This window comes from Lathyrus oleraceus, chromosome 7, assembly GCF_024323335.1.
Source record: "Lathyrus oleraceus cultivar Zhongwan6 chromosome 7, CAAS_Psat_ZW6_1.0, whole genome shotgun sequence".
NCBI lineage: Eukaryota > Viridiplantae > Streptophyta > Magnoliopsida > Fabales > Fabaceae > Lathyrus > Lathyrus oleraceus.
Window position 1 is genome coordinate 407715508 of NC_066585.1, and position 22320 is coordinate 407737827.

The 22320-nt window shown below is 42.0% G+C and overlaps 1 protein-coding gene and 2 pseudogenes across 1 annotated transcript; all 3 read right to left on the reverse strand.

Moving 5' to 3' along the window:
- Positions 1-6948: 6948 nt before the first annotated feature.
- LOC127104062 (uncharacterized) lies at positions 6949-7592 on the reverse strand (annotated as a pseudogene).
- Positions 7593-20278: 12686 nt separating this feature from the next.
- LOC127104063 (uncharacterized) lies at positions 20279-20922 on the reverse strand (annotated as a pseudogene).
- A 188-nt stretch (positions 20923-21110) lies between these two features.
- LOC127104064 (PLASMODESMATA CALLOSE-BINDING PROTEIN 3-like) lies at positions 21111-21533 on the reverse strand. Its single transcript, XM_051041279.1, has one exon. It carries the CDS (start codon positions 21531-21533, stop codon positions 21111-21113), a length of 423 nt encoding a protein of 140 aa, XP_050897236.1.
- Positions 21534-22320: the final 787 nt, after the last annotated feature.

A 22320-nucleotide genomic window follows, 5' to 3' on the forward strand; every position in this document is an offset into this window, starting at 1 on the left:
AAATGCCATAAGTATCAGATCTATGCGGATAAGATTCATATTCCTCCGACACTTCTGAATGTGATTTCATAACCACGGCCTTTCTCCATGTGGGGAATCGACATGATTGGCATAATAGAGCCGAAAGCATCCAATGGACACAGATTTATCCTCGTAGCAATTGATTACTTCACTAAGTGGGTTGAAGCGGCATCGTATGCAAATGTGACCAGGCAGGTGGTTGTGAAGTTTATCAAGAATCAACTCATATGCCGGTATGGTGTGCCAGATAAGATCATTACTGATAATGGATCAAACTTGAACAACAAGATGATGAAAGAGCTGTGTAGCGAGTTCAAGATTGCACATCATAATTCTTCTCCTTACAGACCCAAGATGAATGGGGTTGTTGAAGCTGCTAATAAGAATATCAAGAAAATTATACAGAAGATGGTTGTCACTTATAAAGATTGGCACGAGATGCTGCCATTTGCCTTGCATGGGTATCGTACGTCCGTCCGCACTTCAACAGGGGCAACCCCTTTCTCTCTTGTTTATGGCATCGAGGTTGTGCTCCCAGTAGAGGTGGAGATCCCATCAATGAGAGTCTTGATGGAAGCCAAGTTGATTGATGCTGAATGGGTTTAGAGTCGTTATGACCAGTTGAATTTAATTGAAGAGATTGACTGCCATGTGCCATGGACAGTTATATCAACAAAGGATGAAGAAAGCCTTTGATAAGAAGGTCAAGCCTCGTGTGTTCCGAGAAGATGACCTTGTGCTCCAGAAAGTCTTGTCTTTCGCGCCCGATTCCAGGGGCAAGTGGACTCCAAACTATGAAGGTCCATATGTTGTTAAGAGAGCCTTTTCAGGCGGTGCATTGATCCTTATAACTATGGATGGGGAGGATTTTACTCGTCCTGTGAATTCAGATGCAGTCCAGAAATACTTCGCCTAAAAATAAAAACAGAATAGCTCGCTAAGTTGAAAACCCGAAAGGACGACTTAGGCAAAAACGAGCGTCTCGGTGGATTGAAAACCCGAAAGCGCGATCCGGGCAAAAGTTAGAGACATATAAAAATTGAATACATGTATCCTGCTAGATTGAGTACCCCATCCTGGGGCAATCTAGGCAAAAATAAGGATTTGGCAAGTAACTGCATCCTGACAAGACTATGTTCTACAACTGTCATCTGTCAGAGATTCTCACTCATCCGTCATCAACCAAAGCTTCAAATACATCGGATTCAGAATTGGTGGAGAAATGGTCATTATGTTCAATGTAGCCCTTTTCCAATATATATCACCAATTTCAAATTTGTAAAGATCTATGGAGTCTTGCCATTTGCAGACTACCATTCCATCAAATAAATCTGAGCCTTTACCCAATTATTTGCACTCTTATTTGTTTCTATTCAACAAATGTTTTGCATGTTTTAATTGAAAAAATATCACTGTTTTAATCAAATCTTTCATAATTTGTTTTTAAAAACAAAGTGAACATTCACAATGGCATAGGGATACTGGGAATGCCTGCAGTGCTCTCCCAAGGATGGTAAGATCCTCGACAGGGTAAGACATTTGTTCATATTCCTGGCATACTTGTGTCCTCTTCCTCCGGAGCCTTTTGTGGTTCTTTCTCTCGAGCATAGTGTTTGAGTATTCATCTCTCCCTCCTCAGATGATATGATCTTATTGGCAGGACAATATCTGGTGATCTTTGGAAGCTTCTGGTTTTTGGTTGTTCCTCCCCGGAGATCCATCCTCCTCTTGGATAACTTCCCCGTTAGAGTTGCTTCTACATCGGAGTTCATCTATGCAACGACTTTGCCCCAGTTGGAATGACGGATGCTTATTCCCCTGCAGAAACCTTTGTGGTCCTGGATTTCTCTCTTGAGATGTAGTACCGGATGTTTGATCCTCTATCGTTGGACTTGTTGGTGTTAAAAATGTATGTTTGTCAGCATTCATCATACATAAACCACGCATGTGTGCATATAATTTTTAAACATTCAGATATTCATGTTGCATTCTTTGCCATATATCTTTGTTTGTTATCCCCTGCTAGTTGGTAATACATTTCCCCCAACAGATGTCTGTGTCTGATCCCTCCATATAGAGTCAGCCCCTTAAGCAGAAAGTGTTTATCCTTACTTCCATATTCCCCACCGAGTTATATCCTCGTGGATGATGGTTGTTTCTGTCTCCTCCAAACACATATATTGGGATGGAATTCCCCATTGAGTTATATCCTCATAGGGACAAGCTTTGTTTCATCGTGCCTATCTAGTTTGATCCTAGACTGGCCTCTTATGACTGTTTCCTGCACTTCTCCGTAGTTAGATGAATAGTTGCTCAGTAACCAGTAATTATCCATCTTTTCCCCGGCAGAATCTGTGGTTTTCTACCCTTTATACCGGTAGTCGTAAACCCTATTTCATCCCCTTGCAGAGTTAACCTTTTTGTTCATCCTGACCGATGACAGTTACTTTTCCGTGGTTTTCTACCCAGTATCCGGTAGATGTAATCCCCTCCTTGACGGTTATCTTTATCCAATATTCGGTATTGATATCCCCTCACCCCTTTCCTTTTGAGCATATCTCCCAGTAACTGGTGGTATGTCTCCTGGATCGTTGCCTTTGTCAATGTATCCCCAGCGAGTTATCTTTCGTTTACCCCTGGTTGGTAATGATCGTTTCTCCCTTTGATTGGTCATCATTTTATACCTAGTATTCGGTATCCCGATGTCCTTTACTTATCGGTCGATTTATCCTTTATTAACCCAGTAACCGGTTGTGGATAATCTTCCATGCGAGTATATTATCTACGTTCTGACGGTAATAGATAATATATCTCATGCGCTCTTCAGTCGAAGTCTTTGTTCTTCCCCAGTCAAGTAAGATTCGTATCCCCTTTTGCGGAGTCGAATGTCCGTCCTGTAATCAAGTTTGCTTTTCAACCCTCCTTTTGGATGATGAGTGTTTTGGAAATATTCCCCAATTCACGCCTTGGTTGGTCACCTATTGTCGCAGCCTGAAAAATACAGAGGTGCGAAAAAAACAACCGGCGAGAGAAAATGATGACAGAAGAGTCGCCACCGTGCGTTATTCATCCCAAAGGAGGGAAAGGAAACGCTCGAAGTAAACCTGAAGAGAGGAAAGGAAAAGACAAGGTCTCGCAACCAAATCTTGGGTTCGGGAGTCGATTATGCGAAGGGAAGGTATTAGCACCCCTACGCATCCGTAGTACTCTACGGGATCCACTCTTGTTGTTTCTTGTCTAAAGGGTGTGTGTTTATCTAATGTACTATTTACTAAAAGAAAGGGTCAAAGAAAATGACTCGCACGGATGTCGCATCCATTGCATACGTATCTCATCTGAATATGAGAATCAGAGTCGTCGTAGCTCGGCTACCTATGGGTTAAAGAGGAGTGTGCTCGCTAAGACGTCGCGTCTTATGCCTACGTATCTCATCGGGAATGAGAATCAGAGCAAAATGTAGTTCAGCTAACTACGGGAATAAGGGTCTCGATTGCGACTAGGGCAAGAGAAAGGGAAAGTCTCGATCGCAACGAGGGCGAGAGAAAGGATCGCAACGAGGGCGAAAGCGAACAAGGATTAGTTGTTAGTCGTTAGTCAAACTCGGCAAGACATCGCATCTTGTGCCTACGTATCTCATCTGAACATGAGAATCAGAGTTGCCGTAGTTCGGCTACATAGGGCTTGCCATCTGAATATGGGCTTACAAAGGAGGACATCAGTTGTGTCAAAGGAGAGTGGGCAATGTGTTCACGTCCTAGCAGTAGGTGTCGCAGCTCGCTGAATCGAGTCTTAGGCAGTTACCTCTTTGCAATAGAACGGACTACATGCCACAAGATCGGAGACGCACGCAAGGTCTAAAAGAAATGGGGAAGCTCTGCCCTAGAGTTGTCATGCAATATGTACTTAAGTGTTTAGGATATACAAATGGGAATATCTACCTAACGTTATCATACAAAAGAATATGGGAATCCTACCTATGTTATCATACAAAAGGATCTGGGAATCTTACCTATGTTATAATACAAAAGGATATGGGAATCTTACCTATGTTATCATACAATGTGTTCTATCTAATGGGTGCTACCTAATCGGGACAAGGATCGACGAATGGAGCAATGAGAGGTGCTAGGGATAAGGGTGGATGGCGATGCATGAAGCAATCGACTTACAAGGTTGATGGCGATGCATAAAGCAATCGACTTACAAGGTTGATGGCGATGCATAAAGCAATCGACTTACAAGGTTGATGGCGATGTATAAAGCAATCGACTTACAAAAGGGTGGATGAATACGTGCTAGTTCTGTTAGGTTTTGAAAAATGATTACTCGACGTTGGATCGAGGTTTTGATCTTGTTTTGAAATGGTTATCGAATGTTCATTTTAATTCTTGTATTAACAGATGAATAAAGAATGAAAGAATGAAAGAATAAATATTATACATTTCATGGGAGAGGGATACATTTGTTATGAATGGGGATTCAAAGTATTGGAATAATTAAATCGGGTCCAAACAATAAATAATGCAATGTATGAGTGTAAGTGCAAAGAAACCGGCTCATTGTAAGAAAGCCCAAGAGTAAGCTATGTGAGGTTGATGGCGATGCTTAAAAAGCAATCGACTTACAAGGGTGTGAAAATGGGCTCGATATTAAATCGAGAAAAATATGATTTTTATAAGTTTAAAAATGGTTTTGAATGAATGATGAAATTAAAAGAAAATAAATTTGCATTATTAACAAATGAAACTATGAGTATAATAAAGGCATAAACATAAAAGAAATGAAAATGCTAAAAGAAAATAAAATAGCTAAAAGAAATAAAATGCAAAAAAAATGCCACACATGAGTATTGAACCCACCCCACTTAAGACTATGATACTACCCTTCTCCACCAGACCACTCATAGTTAATTATTATTTACAATGCTAATTTAGATATATAAACTAAGATAGAATAAACATTAGAATAAAAACTAAAATAAAAAAGACTGTTGAACTACCAGTGGTTAAACCCAGCCGCCTGGCTGTTGGGTTTTTCAATGGGGAATAAGTTGAAAACATAAACATAATTATTAACTAAACCTAGGAAATCTAAGCAAAACCTTTAATGTTTTTTTTAAAACTTATTCTTTATAAAAAATAAATTAAAGAAAAAAAAAATAAGGAAACCAAAACAGAAGACACTTCCGTCTCCGTCTCTCACAATCTCACGAATTCTCCATCAAACTCAAAACTCTCTCAGGCGAAACCTCTCTCTGCTCTCAGAATCGCTATCCCTCAACCTTACCCAATCGTCTCTCAAACTCGCTCAAACGAAATCTCCCTCTGCTCTCAAAATCGCTCGCATCTATCTCTCAAACCTCTCTCTCGCGTGCTTTCTACCTCAAAGTCGCTCATCAACGAACCCTCTCACGCTCTCAAACTCAAAGAATCACTCTCTCTCAACTCTCACGATACCTCCATTAACAAGCAAGTGAAAAGGATAAAAGGAAAAAAGGAGAAGTTCTTACAAAGTGTCACGGCGGTGGTGAAAGGCGTGAAGAAACTGGCCTCCCAATCCAGGTAATCGATTTTGGGATTTTAGGGTTTTTGTTTGAGATTTTCCGCCTCCAAGTTTTTCTGTCCTTAATTCCTGATTCTCTTCTCCTTTTATATTTCTGCAGCTAGGGTTTCAAATTGGTGCCCTTGTGTTCAAAAGCGTATCTCTGTAAAATCCTCTTTGATGTTCTCAGTTTGGATGGGCTTGTTTAATGCTAAAACCGGAAACGGTATTTTGAACCCACTCTTTCTTCTTCATTTTTGTCTCTATTCGAAATCGGGATGTTTTCTGGAATTACTGCCTTTGCTAATTACCTTGTGTTTTTTTTGTTTTACCGCAGTGAAAAAAAATGGAGCATTCTTGGACATAGGAAATTGGTTGTTCAGCAATGCTGGCTGCTTCAACACATGCATCTTGGACATTCTAGGCCAGTTGCAGTAGACTTGTGGTATGTTGTCATCTAAAACTTGGAATGCACTTGTCTGTTTGTGCGCCATAGCTGAACCAAGGTAGAGTTTCTATTGCTCAAGGTTGATGTTGGCTTGAAACAGGGCAATGGTATCTAGTAGGTTTTGGGTAAAACTATTGTGGCTTCCATTCATGTTTCCTGTCTGCTGCAGGGCCAATGGTGGGTTTGTCATGGTCTTTTGTTGGTTCAAGCATAGAGCCTTAGCCTTGTAGTGTGGTGCACTGTGAGTAAGGAATGAGCATACTCTTGTGGTGGTGCTGCAGTTGATGTTAGGTTAGTTGATTGGGAGTTGGTTTCATATTGTAGTGACACCTTGTGTTTTGTCATGGCTTTTGATGTAGCAGCAGGCACTTTGTGGACTTGCTTGAGCTTGTATTGCTGTGGATATTGATGACCATTGTTGTTATGCATTACAACAGGTTTGGATTGGTTGCAAAGTTGTAGTCTCAATTGACTGTGGTGCTTCTGTTATTGGCCTGGCGTGCTTCAAGTTTGCAGATAGGTCCATATGCATGATGGTTCCAGCTGGCATGTTGAACTGTTTGGTCCAGGTTCATTGTTCAATAGCAAATTGGATGGTTTGTGGCAAGGTTGGCTGGCAGGTTCATATGGCATTGGTTCAGTTTTGTGGACATGTCTTAATTTTGAGGTGCATTATGTAGCCATACTAACTTTGAACTTATGCATTGTTTTATGATGTTTGGCCAATGTGTGTTGATACTGATTTCTTTCGCCTACTGCATCCTGAACGGATGGTTTTTGACAAACCAAATAATAAAGAAAGACTAGGCCATGTCCTGTTGTATTTGCTTCCTTTTCTTCCGGATCAAAAGCATGTAGGTATAAATTATTTCAGCTTGCTGAAGGAAGATGTCCAACTCCACTCAATTTGCGGGACTGACAATTGTTTAGGAACTGTGTTTTAGGACATACAATCATTCCTCAGTACTCCAAAACTGCTGGTGCAGGATAACCCGATTGCGTCACCAACAAGGATGACTTAAGTTTAGAAACCAAAGAAACCAAGCTCACTGGCTCTCTCCTTCTCAAATGTCTCGAAGTACTGATAGATGATTGTTACGGCAAGTAAGATTCCGGTTCCTGAACCAATTGCCCCCATAACATCTGCCAATACTGTCAGGGCACCAATACACATTCCTCCAAATGCTGCAGCAGTGGGAATGTATCGATTAAGCTCTTTCTGCAAGTTTGATTCCCGATGGCCAGGCATAACCATTTGTTGTCCCTTCAGCTGCTTGGCAACATCCCTAGCAGATGAACCAGAGACTTCAATCCAAGTTTTGGAGAACAAGGCACAGGGTGACAGCATAAACACCAGGTAGAACAATGCATGGAAAGGATTGGCTGCCATATCAGCTAAGCTAGAGGGTGTAGTTATATAGTATGCAATGCCACCAACGGAAATAGAGTGACCGCCTCAATATTCAGATTCCTTCCATTTTCCCAACAGATCCACAATGAAATTTCCGACATACTTTCTGTGTAGCAGCTGGGAAAGGAAGTAGAGATTGGAAACAAAGGCAGACTGAAGAATAATGGGCATGTGTAATTTTAGAGTTTTTTTGGATTTTTACAGCTCTGACTACTTACTTTGTGTTTTACTGCAGGCTGCAGTATCTCTCCCTGTTGCAGGATGTATCAAAGTGAGTGCAGGACCATCATTCATGTGCATTACCTTACCACATTAGCCATGCATATCCTATGTTTGACCATGTGATTAATGTATCTATTTTATGGTGAATGCAGGTTTTGCAACAAGGCATAACATGGTTGTCTATTCTTACTGTAATAAAAATGGTTGAGTGTGCTAGTGCCTGCACCACTGACACTTGAAGGGTAGACACAACCACTAATACTTGGGTCAGACGCAACAGGTGTAGATGTTCCTGCAAAGTCACAAGTTCCTGGTGCTTGGCCCTTCTTCTGGAAGTAGCTATTCACAGCGTAGCTGCAGTGAGCTCTGACGGTGTTTGGTTGGAAACAAAGTGCGTTTTGATGGAGAGGGTTACAGTCAGCTCCAGCTCCACAAGCATAGTCCAAGGTTTTCTACAAGACTGCATCACTTCCATCTTTGCAAACGCACCAATTAGCACTTGAAAGAATGGCGGTGAAAGAGAAGAGAAGTAGGGCAAGAGCAAAAGCAGCAGCAGCCATGGATGGTGTTTTTAGATGATAATGTGTAAGGTGAAGTGAGATGGGTGATGAGGTAACACAATGCATCCTTGCCATGCGTCTGTTTGAAATTCATGGCAATGTTAACTGATGCAAATTGTTGGCAATGTTGTAGGATCGGTGCCGACTACAACACTCAATTGCGTACTGGTTTGAGGCAGCTCACGTCATAACAAATGGTAAGCTTCCGAAAGCAGTTTCGGTTTTGATCACTGCTCTGGTTTGATGCCTATTCCATCATGGGCGAATTCCATCGGTAAACCGGCAAATTAATGCATTTCCTTAAACTCGTTCTGTTTCCGCAGGTTCGGTGGTTCCCTGCAGAGTGTCGCTTATTTCTTCACGAGTATGGCGTTTTTGAAAAGATGATAAGATTCTATTCTGAAGTTTCAATTTTCCATGTCTTGATAGCTTGTCCAAGACATGAAGCAGGCGTGGGGGGAAATCAAAAATAATTTGGTGAGCAAATGTAGAATTCCAAAATTCTATGCTGGCCTCTGAAATGGAGGGATATGGGTGATCAAGAGTTTTTTTTTTCAAATAGAGCTTCGTGAAGTTCGAGTAAAGCCGAACCAAAGTGTATTGGAGGTTGACTCCTTTTTAAAGAGCTAAGAATTTCAGTCCACAGAAGTTTTAGGTTATCATTTGTTCTTTCATTTTGCATTCCCGTATTTGATAGCCATTGAAGTAGTGGACAGGAAATAATCTCCAGAAAAATAAGAATATACTGCTTCCGGTGAAGGCAATTAATAAAGGATGCCAATGCAGAAGATAGCCTTGATGTTCCAACAAAACCAGGCAGTGGGTTTGTCACCATCGTTATCCTCAACAAATTAATATACTTGGAAGCAAACGTTAGGCAGTTCTTTATACTGTTGAGTATTTTGTTATCACATTCAGATTTACTTCTGTTGGTTTCTGAAACTAATTCCAAAGTCTGAATCTGTTCAAGAATGCATATCAAAAAATTGCCAGATAGGTGAAGGATACCAAGATCTATATCACTGCATGTTAACTTGAAATCAGTGCCACTCTCTAACATGCCAACATTTTCATCAAGCCACCTATTTATCAATTTGCACAGATCCCCTGAGAAATTGGTGGATGTTGAACATCCGAAGCATGCACTAAGAGATCCATAAAGTGATTTCCATGTTTGAATAACGAGTTCAATCCTCAGCTTTGTTTCTGGTGATACAGAGCATTTTTCTATAGAGCCACTAGCATTTGACGAGATCAATCTTGGAACTTCAGAATGTGCCACGATGGGGTAAACTAAAAGGTGGCATATGGAAGAATATCCAATGCTGTCAGACAAGGATTCCTTTAGTGACATGCAGTTTGCATCAGAGACACGGTAATTCAGACCTTGCGCCACTGCTATCCATATATCTAAGTAAATTGGTTCAACATGTTTGTACAAGAGACCAATACAGGTGAGGAGAAGGCCAAATGAAAGGACCAAAGCAAACATCCCATTAGCAAACCTCCACGACGGTAAAAACTCAAATGATTTCGTATCTTCTCTCTTTGGTATGCGGAACTCATCCACAAGTCCTTTGATAGCTTGCTGCATAAAAAACATCGCAACAAGCATGCCAAACAACTCGCCAGCAATTCGGGTAAACCTATTGATGATGGAACATGCTCCTAAGATGGCCAGCAAGAACAGTATCAATGCAGTCCATACACATACCCATCCAGTCCATCCAAGAAACAAATTCCTACCCAACTCAAGTCTTTCTTCAACAAAATTGAACATGAATGTGTGCATGATCACAGTAGGTTCTGCCACTCCTAAAATCAGCAAAGGTTGACCACCAATGATTGAGTGTATAATGCCACATATTGAAGTTGACACCAACGTTTGAACAGCTGTTAAAACACCCTCAGTGCTTCTTTCAAGTTGTTCGCCAAATGAAATAACAGGTATTGTAGAAGCAAAAAATATGTATGTTGTAGGAGCCAAAATCCTTACACCTGCTTTGATTCCACTTGTCCAATCTTGTTTGTAGCACATTAACCTTCCTCTTAGATCATTCTTAATACCTTCAAGAGGCACAAAAGTTTCCTCCATAGTTTTTGATTTTTTTCCCCACCAAATAAGGTTAGGAAAAGAATAAAAATTCCAATAAAATCACAAAAAGTGTAATTTACATGATTTTTTGTATTGGTTTGTATCTCAACAAGGTTTTAATCAGAAACAAAGTGTGGAATTAGGATTGAGGAATGTGGTGTTAGAGTTAACAAGGGGGTGTAAATATCATGAATGTTGAGTTGCAAGTTTTCCACAGAGTTCCCAAATAGGAACCAACGTTGGACATCCCAAGATGTCGTTTGCTTTAATATTTTCCCACTGTGTCCATCTAAGTTTAAAGACCCACTAGTCAAATGAGAAGAGATTTCATCTGTGTTACCATTGAATTATCTATTAAAATCCATGCAATGATCCCTTCTAGTTGGTTTACTGAGATCTCCTGAGGCACATATGCAGCATTAAGGACCTTCAGAAGTGCCTCCCTGTGTGCCTCTAAACACAATAGGAGTGAGAGAATGGATATCTTAGACGGCGTCTGAATCAACTGATCGACTACCTTGTAATCGCTTTTCTTTATGATTCTCAGAAGCTCGTCCACATCCTTCGCAAAAGTGGGCTCAGAGCCAACTTGGGGTGTAGAGGTACCCTCATTTACAACTTGTTTGCCTTTGGCCTTAACCGCGGCATCAGTGCTCTCAGTTTGGGTAACGGGTGGCGAGAATAGTCTGCCACTCCTGGTGAATCGCCCGATTCCACCAACATTGTCCACTGCGGGACCTTCAACTTCGAGTTCATACTTTTGACCCTCTTCTACCTTCAAAGGTCGTTCCACCCCATGATCGTGTATGTATACACTCCCCCCATAATGCCAAGGAATGGCCCTATTGCTTGTGAAAGGTAAAGGACCAGGGGTTGTGATTGTCATAGCGGTCGGTCGCACTGGTGGCACTGGTTGCGCTTCTGGCACACTGATCTGATTAGTCGGGTAAAAGATGGTGATAGTAACGACATCATAGTCATACTCGGGAATTTCATTCATTAAAACAAAAACATCCGGAACACCGGAATCAAGTTCAGTTACATCAAGATCAGACACATTGTTTGGTATATCAGCAACAACATTTGAAAAATTAAATACATCAATGGGAAATACACAATCAGCAGGAACAACATCTGTGAATTCTTCAACAGCATCTTCAAATACCTCTTCAACTACCCCTTCAACAAACTCTTTGACAGACAAGTCTTCAACTTGGAGGATACCATTGTCAAGCAAGACCTGGATACCCTGCTGTAGCTTCAAACAATCCTTACCCTGTGTAGCGCATTCCGAACAACCTTTCCCACAACCGGGGAAGACATCGGCCTTCAACAAGCATTCCTTAATTTCCCACAACGGGGTCTTCAACTTCAACACATCCTTAACAGACTTGGCTTCTCCCTCCAGCATATTAACGTTTGCACCACCATGCTGTGGCATGGGATTGTTGACGACATTAGGAACCGGTGCAAGGCTGATAGCCTTTGAATCAATGAGGTCCTGAACTACGTGCTTAAAAGCTTTGCAGTTCTCAATATTGTGGCCAGGTGCCCCAGAGTGGAAACTACACCTAGCATTGGCATCGTAACCCGCCGAAAGTCTACCAACCGGAGGAGCCAGAGTGCGTAACTGCACAAGCTGTAGCTGTTGAAGACTAGCAAGCAGTTGAGCGCACGACATCGGAAGAGTGTCGAAACACCGGTCCATCATCCTCTACCTCTGTTGATAGGCGGGTTTGTTACTTGGTTGTTGTTGTTGTTGATACTGAGTTTGCTGACGTTGTGGTTGTTGTTGTTGTTGTAGTGGTGCTGCAGCCGGAATGGTCACAGCCGCAACATACGGTCGCTGATGATAGTTTTGAAAATTATTCCTTGGTAATTCCTATTTTGATATGAAGACACAGAATTCACACCCCCCTCCCTCTGCTTCTGTCCTCCCATAAATGGCTTCTTTACTCCTGATGAAGATCCACCTCCATTGTGGCTCTTGTAGGTCTTCAGGTGATTTTCTACCCTCTCTCCGATAGAGACCACATCAGCAAAGTTGGAGGCATTGCACCCCACCAGACGCTCCAGGTAAGGTCCAGGCAACGTATTCATGAACATGTTGGCCATTTCCTTTTCCAACATGGGGGGTTGAACACGGGAAGCTGTCTCCCTCCAGCGTTGAGCGTACTCCCTGAAGCACTCATTGCTTTTTAGAGACAGATTCTGGAGTTGAGTTCTGTCCGGGGCCATGTCTGCATTATACTGGTATTGCTTCACAAAAGCCTCTGCCAAATCCCTCCAGCAACGGATATGGGCTCTATCCAACCTCATGTACCATTCCAGGGATTCCCCAGCTAGGTTGTCCTGGAAGAAGTACATAAGTAGCTTCTCGTTATCAGAGTATGCAACCATCTTTCGGAAGTAGGCTTGCACATGGGTCTTCGGGCAAAAGCTACCGTTGTACTTGTCAAAGATTGGGACTTTGAACTTCGATGGGACCCTCACGCCTGGGACCAATCCCAAGTCAGAAACATCTACCCCCAGAGGGTTTTGCCCTTCCACCGCCTTCAGCCTCTCCTCTAATCTCCTGAACATGGGATCCATGCCATGGCCCATGCCAAAGTCTTCTGGCAGCAAGAACTGATCATCTTGATCATCGTGAATGGGTTGTTGATCGTGGTTGTTATGTGGGATCGGGACAGGCCCCAGTCCATTAACCTCTGCAATTGGAGGATCAGTCACGACCTCTGGTTGAGTAGTTGCGGGATTCCTTTGTATCATTTGTCTAATCTCTTGCTGTCCTTGCGCTACTCCCTGAACCACGTCCATGAACTGGTTCATGCGGACCCTCATCTTAGCAAGTTCTGCTTGTAGACTTTCCATTGCTTTCTGCTGGTTTCTGCGGGTTCCGTACCGGTGGATTCCTGAATCAGCTATCCTGCTAGTGGAACACCAAATAATATGAGAACACCGCGGCGACACCTGTTATGCAAGAATATGCAAATGAATATGTTAATGTAATGACATATTTATCACTTCCAAAAAGGTATTCTACCCCCTTGATTCCGGTCTCACGAGAAGATCGAGCCATAGATAAACTTCGGAGATCAAGATGCAATAGAGAGAAGGTCTGCATACAGATAAATTCAAAGAGAATGGCCTTAGCCAATAGTACATCAAAAGAGGATTTCCACAACAAGCCTGTGGATCATCAGTACACAGCAATAAAGCAATAAGTAAGAGGAGGAACAAAAATCAGGACTCAGCCTCCTGTGTATAAACCATAAGGACTGCTCCTCACTTTAGCCAGTAATGCTATCGTGTCGGGATGATCTGGAGATTCTGTCAAACGCCGGATAAGTAGATTCCTCTTGTGAATGATCCCATCCAGTTCGTTGATGTGCTCTCTGTAGTAATTCCCATCATCTTCTCCGAATACCTCTTCAAGTCTGGATTTCTTCAAACCTGCCAACACCTTAAGTTCTTCAATCTGTCCTCGAGCCTCATTGAGTTGATCGGTGATGTAACCATTGGTAGAACGGGCGCACAGAAGCTCATTGTTCTTCTCCTTCAGCAAAGTCTTCAATTTCTCCATCTGTCCAGTCAGTTCGGTCACCATCTCCTCCTCCTTTTCCTTCCGAGAAGTTGAAAATGCATCCCATCGCTCTTGCCACCCTGCCAATTTAACATGAGCATCCATTAATTGTTGCTTGACTCGCTTCAACTCAGAACTGGATGATCCCAAAGCCTTGTCTGTCTTCCTGAAGAAGTCCACCTCCACAGCTAATTTCCCTTCTGCTTCCCCTTGCAATCTGACGGCTTCCCCCTTCTGATATTCTGCCTCATGGAATTGATGCATATAGTCTTGCAACTTCACACTTAACTCCGAGTTTTCAATTTGAAGCTCCTCCATGGCTTTCTTCAATTTGTCATACTCTTCTCGGCTCACCATTGTTGACTGCGCAGGAGTAGGTGGATACATAGGTTCTTCTATAGGAAACGGCAGACCCAACTCTTCAACTCTTCCTTGAAGCCACTCTTCATACTGAGGGTAAGTTCTACAATCTCCTTTTCCAAGCACATTTCTTCCTCTCTTGATCACCTTGAGCCAGGCCTCAGCTGCCTTACGGGATACAGTCAAATCAGGCGAAGAATGGAAAAACAGTGATTCTTCCACGTCCTTTTCCGAAGGCGGAGTTCTTAGAGCATATCCAAACTGTCTGACCGCTAGAGAAGGATTATAGTTGATTCCTCCTCTTCTTCCTACCAACGGTACATTTGGGAAGTTCCCACAACTGTGAATAATATCCGCCCGAAGCAAGCTCCGGTCAGACCACCAAGAAATGTCTTCAGCTCTCAACCCCATCAATCTCTTCGACCAACTCAACGAGTCCTCGACATCAACGAACGCTCCTGATTTGGGTAGGTGAGAACTGAACCACTTATAAAACAAAGGCGCACAACAATTCAACAATCCTCCTTTTCTATTCTCATTCCTGTGATGCACCGAATGAAAGAAATCTCCTAGCAAGGTCGGCACTGGATTTCCCAACACAAAGAGGCGTATTGCGTCCATGTCCACAAATTTGGCAACATTAGGGAACAGGACCATCCCATACACACAAAGAGCCAACACAGCATTGAAACCCCTCTGGTCACCATCTTCAAGTTTCTTCTTTGCTTCTCCCAGTAAGAAACTCAAATGAAAACCACTTACTCCTCCCTTCTGACACATGTTAGCCTTCAAGACTGATTTCCCCAAATATGTGGCCGAAGCAACCATGCTGAGATCGGGCAGAAACTCAGAACTGTAGAACAACAACTGTGACTTGATGGGAACTCTGAGAAAACTAGCAATCTCCTCCAAAGTAGGGACCAAAATATAATCCGGGAATGTGAAACACCTTAATGGAGGGTCATAGCACTGCAGCAGTGTGAATAGAGCATCATGTTGATTCTTGGAAAGAACTGTGACGAAACTTAGAATCAAACCGTACTCCTTCCGGAATCCTTCTAGAGAATCGTGATTCATTAACTTCATCAACTGTTGAATAGGCTCTAAACAAACCACTGGAAACTTGTAAGCGACGTGTCTCTTTCTGCCAATATCCATCTCTGGAGAACCATAAAACCCCGACCGGAATCAAGAAGAAGATGTAAACCCCTTAGAAATGGATAAACATGTGTTAAATGATATGAATGCAGAATGATGTGATGCAATACAGTGACGTGGAAATCAGGACTGCTGTATCTGCTTGAGCAACTGTCGGGTTGCACTGTCTGAAGAGAAAACCCACTAAAGAATATAATATAAGATCAAAACTCTGCTCCAGAAAACTGGGTTGGTTGGAGGTTAAGGTTTCCTGAATTTAGCCCGCCCCTCACTGGTAGGTTCTAAGAACATAAGTTTGTCATCTTTAGCCCTTCAGTCGAGAATAATACGTTTACCACTGAAGGTTTGGCATTATTACGGGATAAAAGACCTCTGCTGACTTCCCTCAACAGGAAAACCTAAAGCAAGTTCCCAGTCTCGGGGTCCTCGGATTGAGCAGCGAGAATGCGCCCACCAGAGCTAACATAAATGCGTCTCGGAGGAGAGGACTCGACTGAGTTCTCGGGAAATGGTCACCAGAGTCAACGATTTCTAAAGGAATATCTGTCGTTATGGAACACCCATAGGACAAAATATATCCAACAGAAACCTCGTCTGGAATGTGGGTCTCATGAACGACTTAACGTAGCAACATACCACGCAAGCCTCATGACTATCCACTCTAACACCTATGTGTACACTCAAGCCTGGGTAGTGGGCTTATCTCTCATAGAACAGTCCCAACCCAACAAACAAACAACCCACAGAACCCACAGGTACAGCAAGCATATGTACATGAATGCAATAAGGTAAAGCAGGTAAATGCTGAAAATAAATAACTGTACAAAAGAATAAACACCCAACAAACAAGAAACCTACAAAAGCTAGGAGGGACTCGCTTAGGGAAACCGGGTCCCCAGCAGAGTCGCCAGTTGTCGCAGCCTGAAAAATACAGAGGTGCGAAAAAAACAACCGGCGAGAGAAAATGATGACAGAAGAGTCGCCACCGTGCGTTATTCATCCCAAAGGAGGGAAAGGAAACGCTCGAAGTAAACTTGAAGAGAGGAAAGGAAAAGACAAGGTCTCGCAACCAAATCTTGGGTTCGGGAGTCGATTATGCGAAGGGAAGGTATTAGCACCCCTACGCATCCGTAGTACTCTACGGGATCCACTCTTGTTGTTTCTTGTCTAAAGGGTGTGTGTTTATCTAATGTACTATTTACTAAAAGAAAGGGTCAAAGAAAATGACTCGCACGGATGTCGCATCCATTGCATACGTATCTCATTTGAATATGAGAATCAGAGTCGTCGTAGCTCGTCTACCTATGGGTTAAAGAGGAGTGTGCTCGCTAAGACGTCGCGTCTTATGCCTACGTATCTCATCGGGAATGAGAATCAGAGCAAAACGTAGTTCAGCTAACTACGGGAATAAGGGTCTCGATTGCGACTAGGGAAAGAGAAAGGGAAAGTCTCGATCGCAACGAGGGCGAGAGAAAGGATCGCAACGAGGGCGAAAGCAAACAAGGATTAGTTGTTAGTCGTTAGTCAAACTCGGCAAGACATCGCATCTTGTGCTTACGTATCTCATCTGAACATGAGAATCAGATTTGCCGTAGTTCGGCTACATAGGGCTTGCCATCTGAATATGGGCTTACAAAGGAGGACACCAGTTGTGTCAAAGGAGAGTGGGCAATGTGTTCACGTCCTAGCAGTAGGTGTCGCAGCTCGCTGAATCGAGTCTTATGCAGTTACCTCTTTGCAATAGAACGGACTACATGCCACAAGATCGGAGACGCACGGAAGGTCTAAAAGAAATGGGGAAGCTCTGCCCTAGAGTTGTCATGCAATATGTACTTAAGTATTTAGGATATACAAATGGGAATATCTACCTAACGTTATCATACAAAAGAATATGGGAATCCTACCTATGTTATCATACAAAAGGATATGGGAATCTTACCTATGTTATCATACAAAAGGATATGGGAATCTTACTTATGTTATCATACAAAGTGTTCTATCTAATGGGTGCTACCTAATCGGGACAAGGATCGACGAATGGAGCAAGGAGAGGTGCTAGGGATAAGGGTGGATGGCTATGCATGAAGCAATCGACTTACAAGGTTGATGGCGATGCATAAAGCAATCGACTTACAAGGTTGATGGCGATGCATAAAGCAATCGACTTACAAGGTTGATGGCGATGCATAAAGCAATCGACTTACAAAAGGGTGGATGAATACGTGCTAGTTCTGTTAGGTTTTGAAAAATGATTACTCGACGTTGGATCGAGGTTTTGATCTTGTTTTGAAATGGTTATCGAATGTTCATTTTAATTCTTGTATTAACAGATGAATAAAGAATGAAAGAATGAAAGAGTAAATATTATACATTTCATGGGAGAGGGATACATTTGTTATGAATGGGGATTCAAAGTATTGGAATAATTAAATCGGGTCCAAACAATAAATAATGCAATGTATGAGTGTAAGTGCAAAGGAACCGGCTCATTGTAAGAAAGCCCAAGAGTAAGCTATGTGAGGTTGATGGCGATGCTTAAAAAGCAATCGACTTACAAGGGTGTGAAAATGGGCTCGATATTAAATCGAGAAAAATATGATTTTTATAAGTTTAAAAATGGTTTTGAATGAATGATGAAATTAAAAGAAAATAAATTTGCATTATTAACAAATGAAACTATGAGTATAATAAAGGCATAAACATAAAAGAAATGAAAATGCTAAAAGAAAATAAAATAGCTAAAAGAAATAAAATGCAAAAAAAATGCCACACATGAGTATTGAACCCACCCCACTTAAGACTATGATGCTACCCTTCTCCACCAAACCACTCATAGTTAATTATTATTTACAATGCTAATTTAGATATATAAACTAAGATAGAATAAACATTAGAATAAAAACTAAAATAAAAAAGACTGTTGAACTACCAGTGGTTAAACCCAGCGGCCTGGCTGTTGGGTTTTTCAATGGGGAATAAGTTGAAAACATAAACATAATTATTAACTAAACCTAGGAATTCTAAGCAAAACCTTTAATGTTTTTTTTAAAACTTATTCTGTATAAAAAATAAATTAAAGAAAAAAAAATAAGGAAACCAAAACAGAAGACACTTCCGTCTCCGTCTCTCACAATCTCACGAACTCTCCATCAAACTCAAAACTCTCTCAGGCGAAACCTCTCTCTGCTCTCAGAATCGCTATCCCTCAACTTTACCCAATCGTCTCTCAAACGCGTCCAACCCTCTCTCTCTCAAACTCGCTCAAACGAAATCTCCCTCTGCTCTCAAAATCGCTCGCATCTATCTCTCAAACCTCTCTCTCGCGTACTTTCTACCTCAAAGTCGCTCATCAACGAACCCTCTCACGCTCTCAAACTCAAAGAATCACTCTCTCAACTCTCACGATACCTCCATTAACAAGCAAGTGAAAAGGATAAAAGGAAAAAAGGAGAAGTTCTTACAAAGTGTCACGGCGGTGGTGAAAGGCGTGAAGAAACTGGCCTCCCAATCCAGGTAATCGATTTTGGGATTTTAGGGTTTTTGTTTGAGATTTTCCGCCTCCAAGTTTTTCTGTCCTCAATTCCTGATTCTCTTCTCCTTTTATATTTCTGCAACTAGGGTTTCAAATTGGTTCCCTTGTGTTCAAAAGCGTATCTCTATAAAATCCTCTTTATTGTTCTCAGTTTGGATGGGCTTGTTTAATGCTAAAACCGGAAACGGTATTCTGAACCCACTCTTTCTTCTTCATTTTTGTCTCTATTCGAAATCGGGATGTTTTCTGAAATTACTGCCTTTGCTAATTACCTTGTGTTTTTTTTGTTTTACCGCAGTGAAAAAAAATGGAGCATTCTTGGACATAGGAAATTGGCTGTTCAGCAATGCTGGCTGCTTCAACACATGCATCTTGGAGATTCTAGGCCAGTTGCAGTAGACTTGTGGTATGATGTCATCTAAAACTTGGAATGCATTTGTCTGTTTGTGCGCCATAGCTGAACCAAGGTAGAGTTTCTATTGCTCAAGGTTGATGTTGGCTTGAAACAGGGCAATGGTATCTAGTAGGTTTTGGGTAAAACTATTGTGGCTTCCATTCATGTTTCCTGTCTGCTGCAGGGCCAATGGTGGGTTTGTCATGGTCTTTTGTTGGTTCAAGCATAGAGCCTTAGCCTTGTAGTGTGGTGCACTGTGAGTAAGGAATGAGCATACTCTTGTGGTGGTGCTGCAGTTGATGTTAGGTTAGTTGATTGGGAGTTGGTTTCATATTGTAGTGACACCTTGTGTTTTGTCATGGCTTTTGATGTAGCAGCGGGCACTTTATGGACTTGCTCGAGCTTGTATTGCTGTGGATATTGATGACCATTGTTGTTATGCATTACAGCAGGTTTGGATTGGTTGCAAAGTTGTAGTCTCAATTGACTGTGGTGCTTCTGTTATTGGCCTGGCGTGCTTCAAGTTTGCAGACAGGTCCATATGCATGATGGTTCCAGCTGGCATGTTGAACTGTTTGGTCTAGGTTCATTGTTCAATAGCAAATTGGATGGTTTGTGGCAAGGTTGGCTGGCAGGTTCATATGGCATTGGTTCAGTTTTGTGGACATGTCTTAATTTTGAGGTGCATTATGTAGCCATACTAACTTTGAACTTATGCATTGTTTTATGATGTTTGGCCAATGTGTGTTGATACTGATTTCTTTCGCCTACTGCAGCCTGAACGGATGGTTTTTGACAAACCAAATAATAAAGAAAGACTAGGCCATGTCCTGTTGTATTTGCTTCCTTTTCTTCCGGATCAAAAGCATGTAGGTATAAATTATTTCAGCTTGCTGAAGGAAGATGTCCAACTCCACTCAATTTGCGGGACTGACAATTGTTTAGGAACTGTGTTTTAGGACATACAATCATTCCTCAGTACTCCAAAACTGCTGGTGCAGGATAACCCGATTGCGTCACCAACAAGGATGACTTAAGTTTAGAAACCAAAGAAACCAAGCTCACTGGCTCTCTCCTTCTCAAATGTCTCGAAGTACTGATAGATGATTGTTACGGCAAGTAAGATTCCGGTTCCTGAACCAATTGCCCCCATAAAATCTGCCAATACTGTCAGGGCACCAATACACATTCCTCCAAATGCTGCAGCAGTGGGAATGTATCGATTAAGCTCTTTCTGCAAGTTTGATTCCCGATGGCCAGGCATAACCATTTATTGTCCCTTCAACTGCTTGGCAACATCCCTAGCAGATGAACCAGAGACTTCAATCCAAGTTTTGGAGAACAAGGCACAAGCTGACAGCATATACACCAGGTAGAACAGTGCATGGAAAGGATTGGCTGCCATATCAGCTAAGCTAGAGGGTGTAGTTATATAGTATGCAATGCCACCAACGGGAATAGAGTGACCGCCTCCATATTCAGATTCCTTCCATTTTCCCAACAGATCCACAATGAAATTTCTGGCATACTTTCTGTGTAGCAGCTGGGAAAGGAAGTAGAGATTGGAAACAAAGGCAGACTGAAGAATAATGGGCATGTGTAATTTTAGAGTTTTTTTGGATTTTTACAGCTCTGACTACTTACTTTGTGTTTTACTGCAGGCTGCAGTATCTCTCCCTGTTGCAGGATGTATCAAAGTGAGTGCAGGACCATCATTCATGTGCATTACCTTACCACATTAGCCATGCATATCCTATGTTTGATCATGTGATTAATGTATCTATTTTATGGTGAATGTAGGTTTTGCAACAAGGCATAACATGGTTGTCTATTCTTACTGTAATAAAAATGGTTGAGTGTGCTAGTGCCTGCACCACTGGCACTTGAAGGGTAGACACAACCACTAATACTTGGGTCAGATGCAACAGGTGTAGATGTTCCTGCAAAGTCACAAGTTCCTGGTGCTTGGCCCTTCTTCTGGAAGTAGCTATTCACAGCGTAGCTGCAGTGAGCTCTGACGGTGTTTGGTTGGAAACAAAGTGCGTTTTGATGGAGAGGGTTACAGTCAGCTTCCGCTCCACAAGCATAGTCCAAGGTTTTCTGCAAGACTGCGTCACTTCCATCTTTGCAAACGCACCAATTAACACTTGAAAGAATGGCGGTGAAAGAGAAGAGAAGTAGGGCAAGAGCAAAAGCAGCAGCAGCCATGGATGGTGTTTTTAGATGATAATGTGTAAGGTGAAGTGAGATGGGTGATGAGGTAACACAATGCATCCTTGCCATGCGTCTGTTTGAAATTCATGGCAATGTTAACTGATGCAAATTGTTGGCAATGTTGCAGGATCGGTGCCGACTACAACGCTCAATTGCGTACTGGTTTGAGGCAGCTCACGTCATAACAAATGGTAAGCTTCCGAAAGCAGTTTCGGTTTTGATCACTGCTCTTGTTTGATGCCTATTCCATTATGGGCGAATTCCATCGGTAAACCGGCAAATTAATGCATTTCCTTAAACTCGTTCTGTTTCCGCAGGTTCGGTGGTTCCCTGCAGAGTGTCGCTTATTTCTTCACGAGTATGGCGTTTTTGAAAAGATGATAAGCTTCTATTCTGAAGTTTCAATTTTCCATGTCTTGATAGCTTGTCCAAGACATGAAGCAGGCGTGGGGGGAAATCAAAAATAATTTGGTGAGCAAATGTAGAATTCCAAAATTCTATGGTGGCCTCTGAAATGGAGGGATATGGGTGATCAAGAGTTTTTTTTTTCAAATAGAGCTTCGTGAAGTTCGAGTAAAGTCGAACCAAAGTGTATTGGAAGTTGACTCCTTTTTAAAGAGCTAAGAATTTCAGTCCACAGAAGTTTTAGGTTATCATTTGTTCTTTCATTTTGCATTCCCGTATTTGATAGCCATTGAAGTAGTGGACAGGAAATAATCTCCAGAAAAAGAAGAATATACTGCTTCCGGTGAAGGCAATTAATAAAGGATGCCAATGCAGA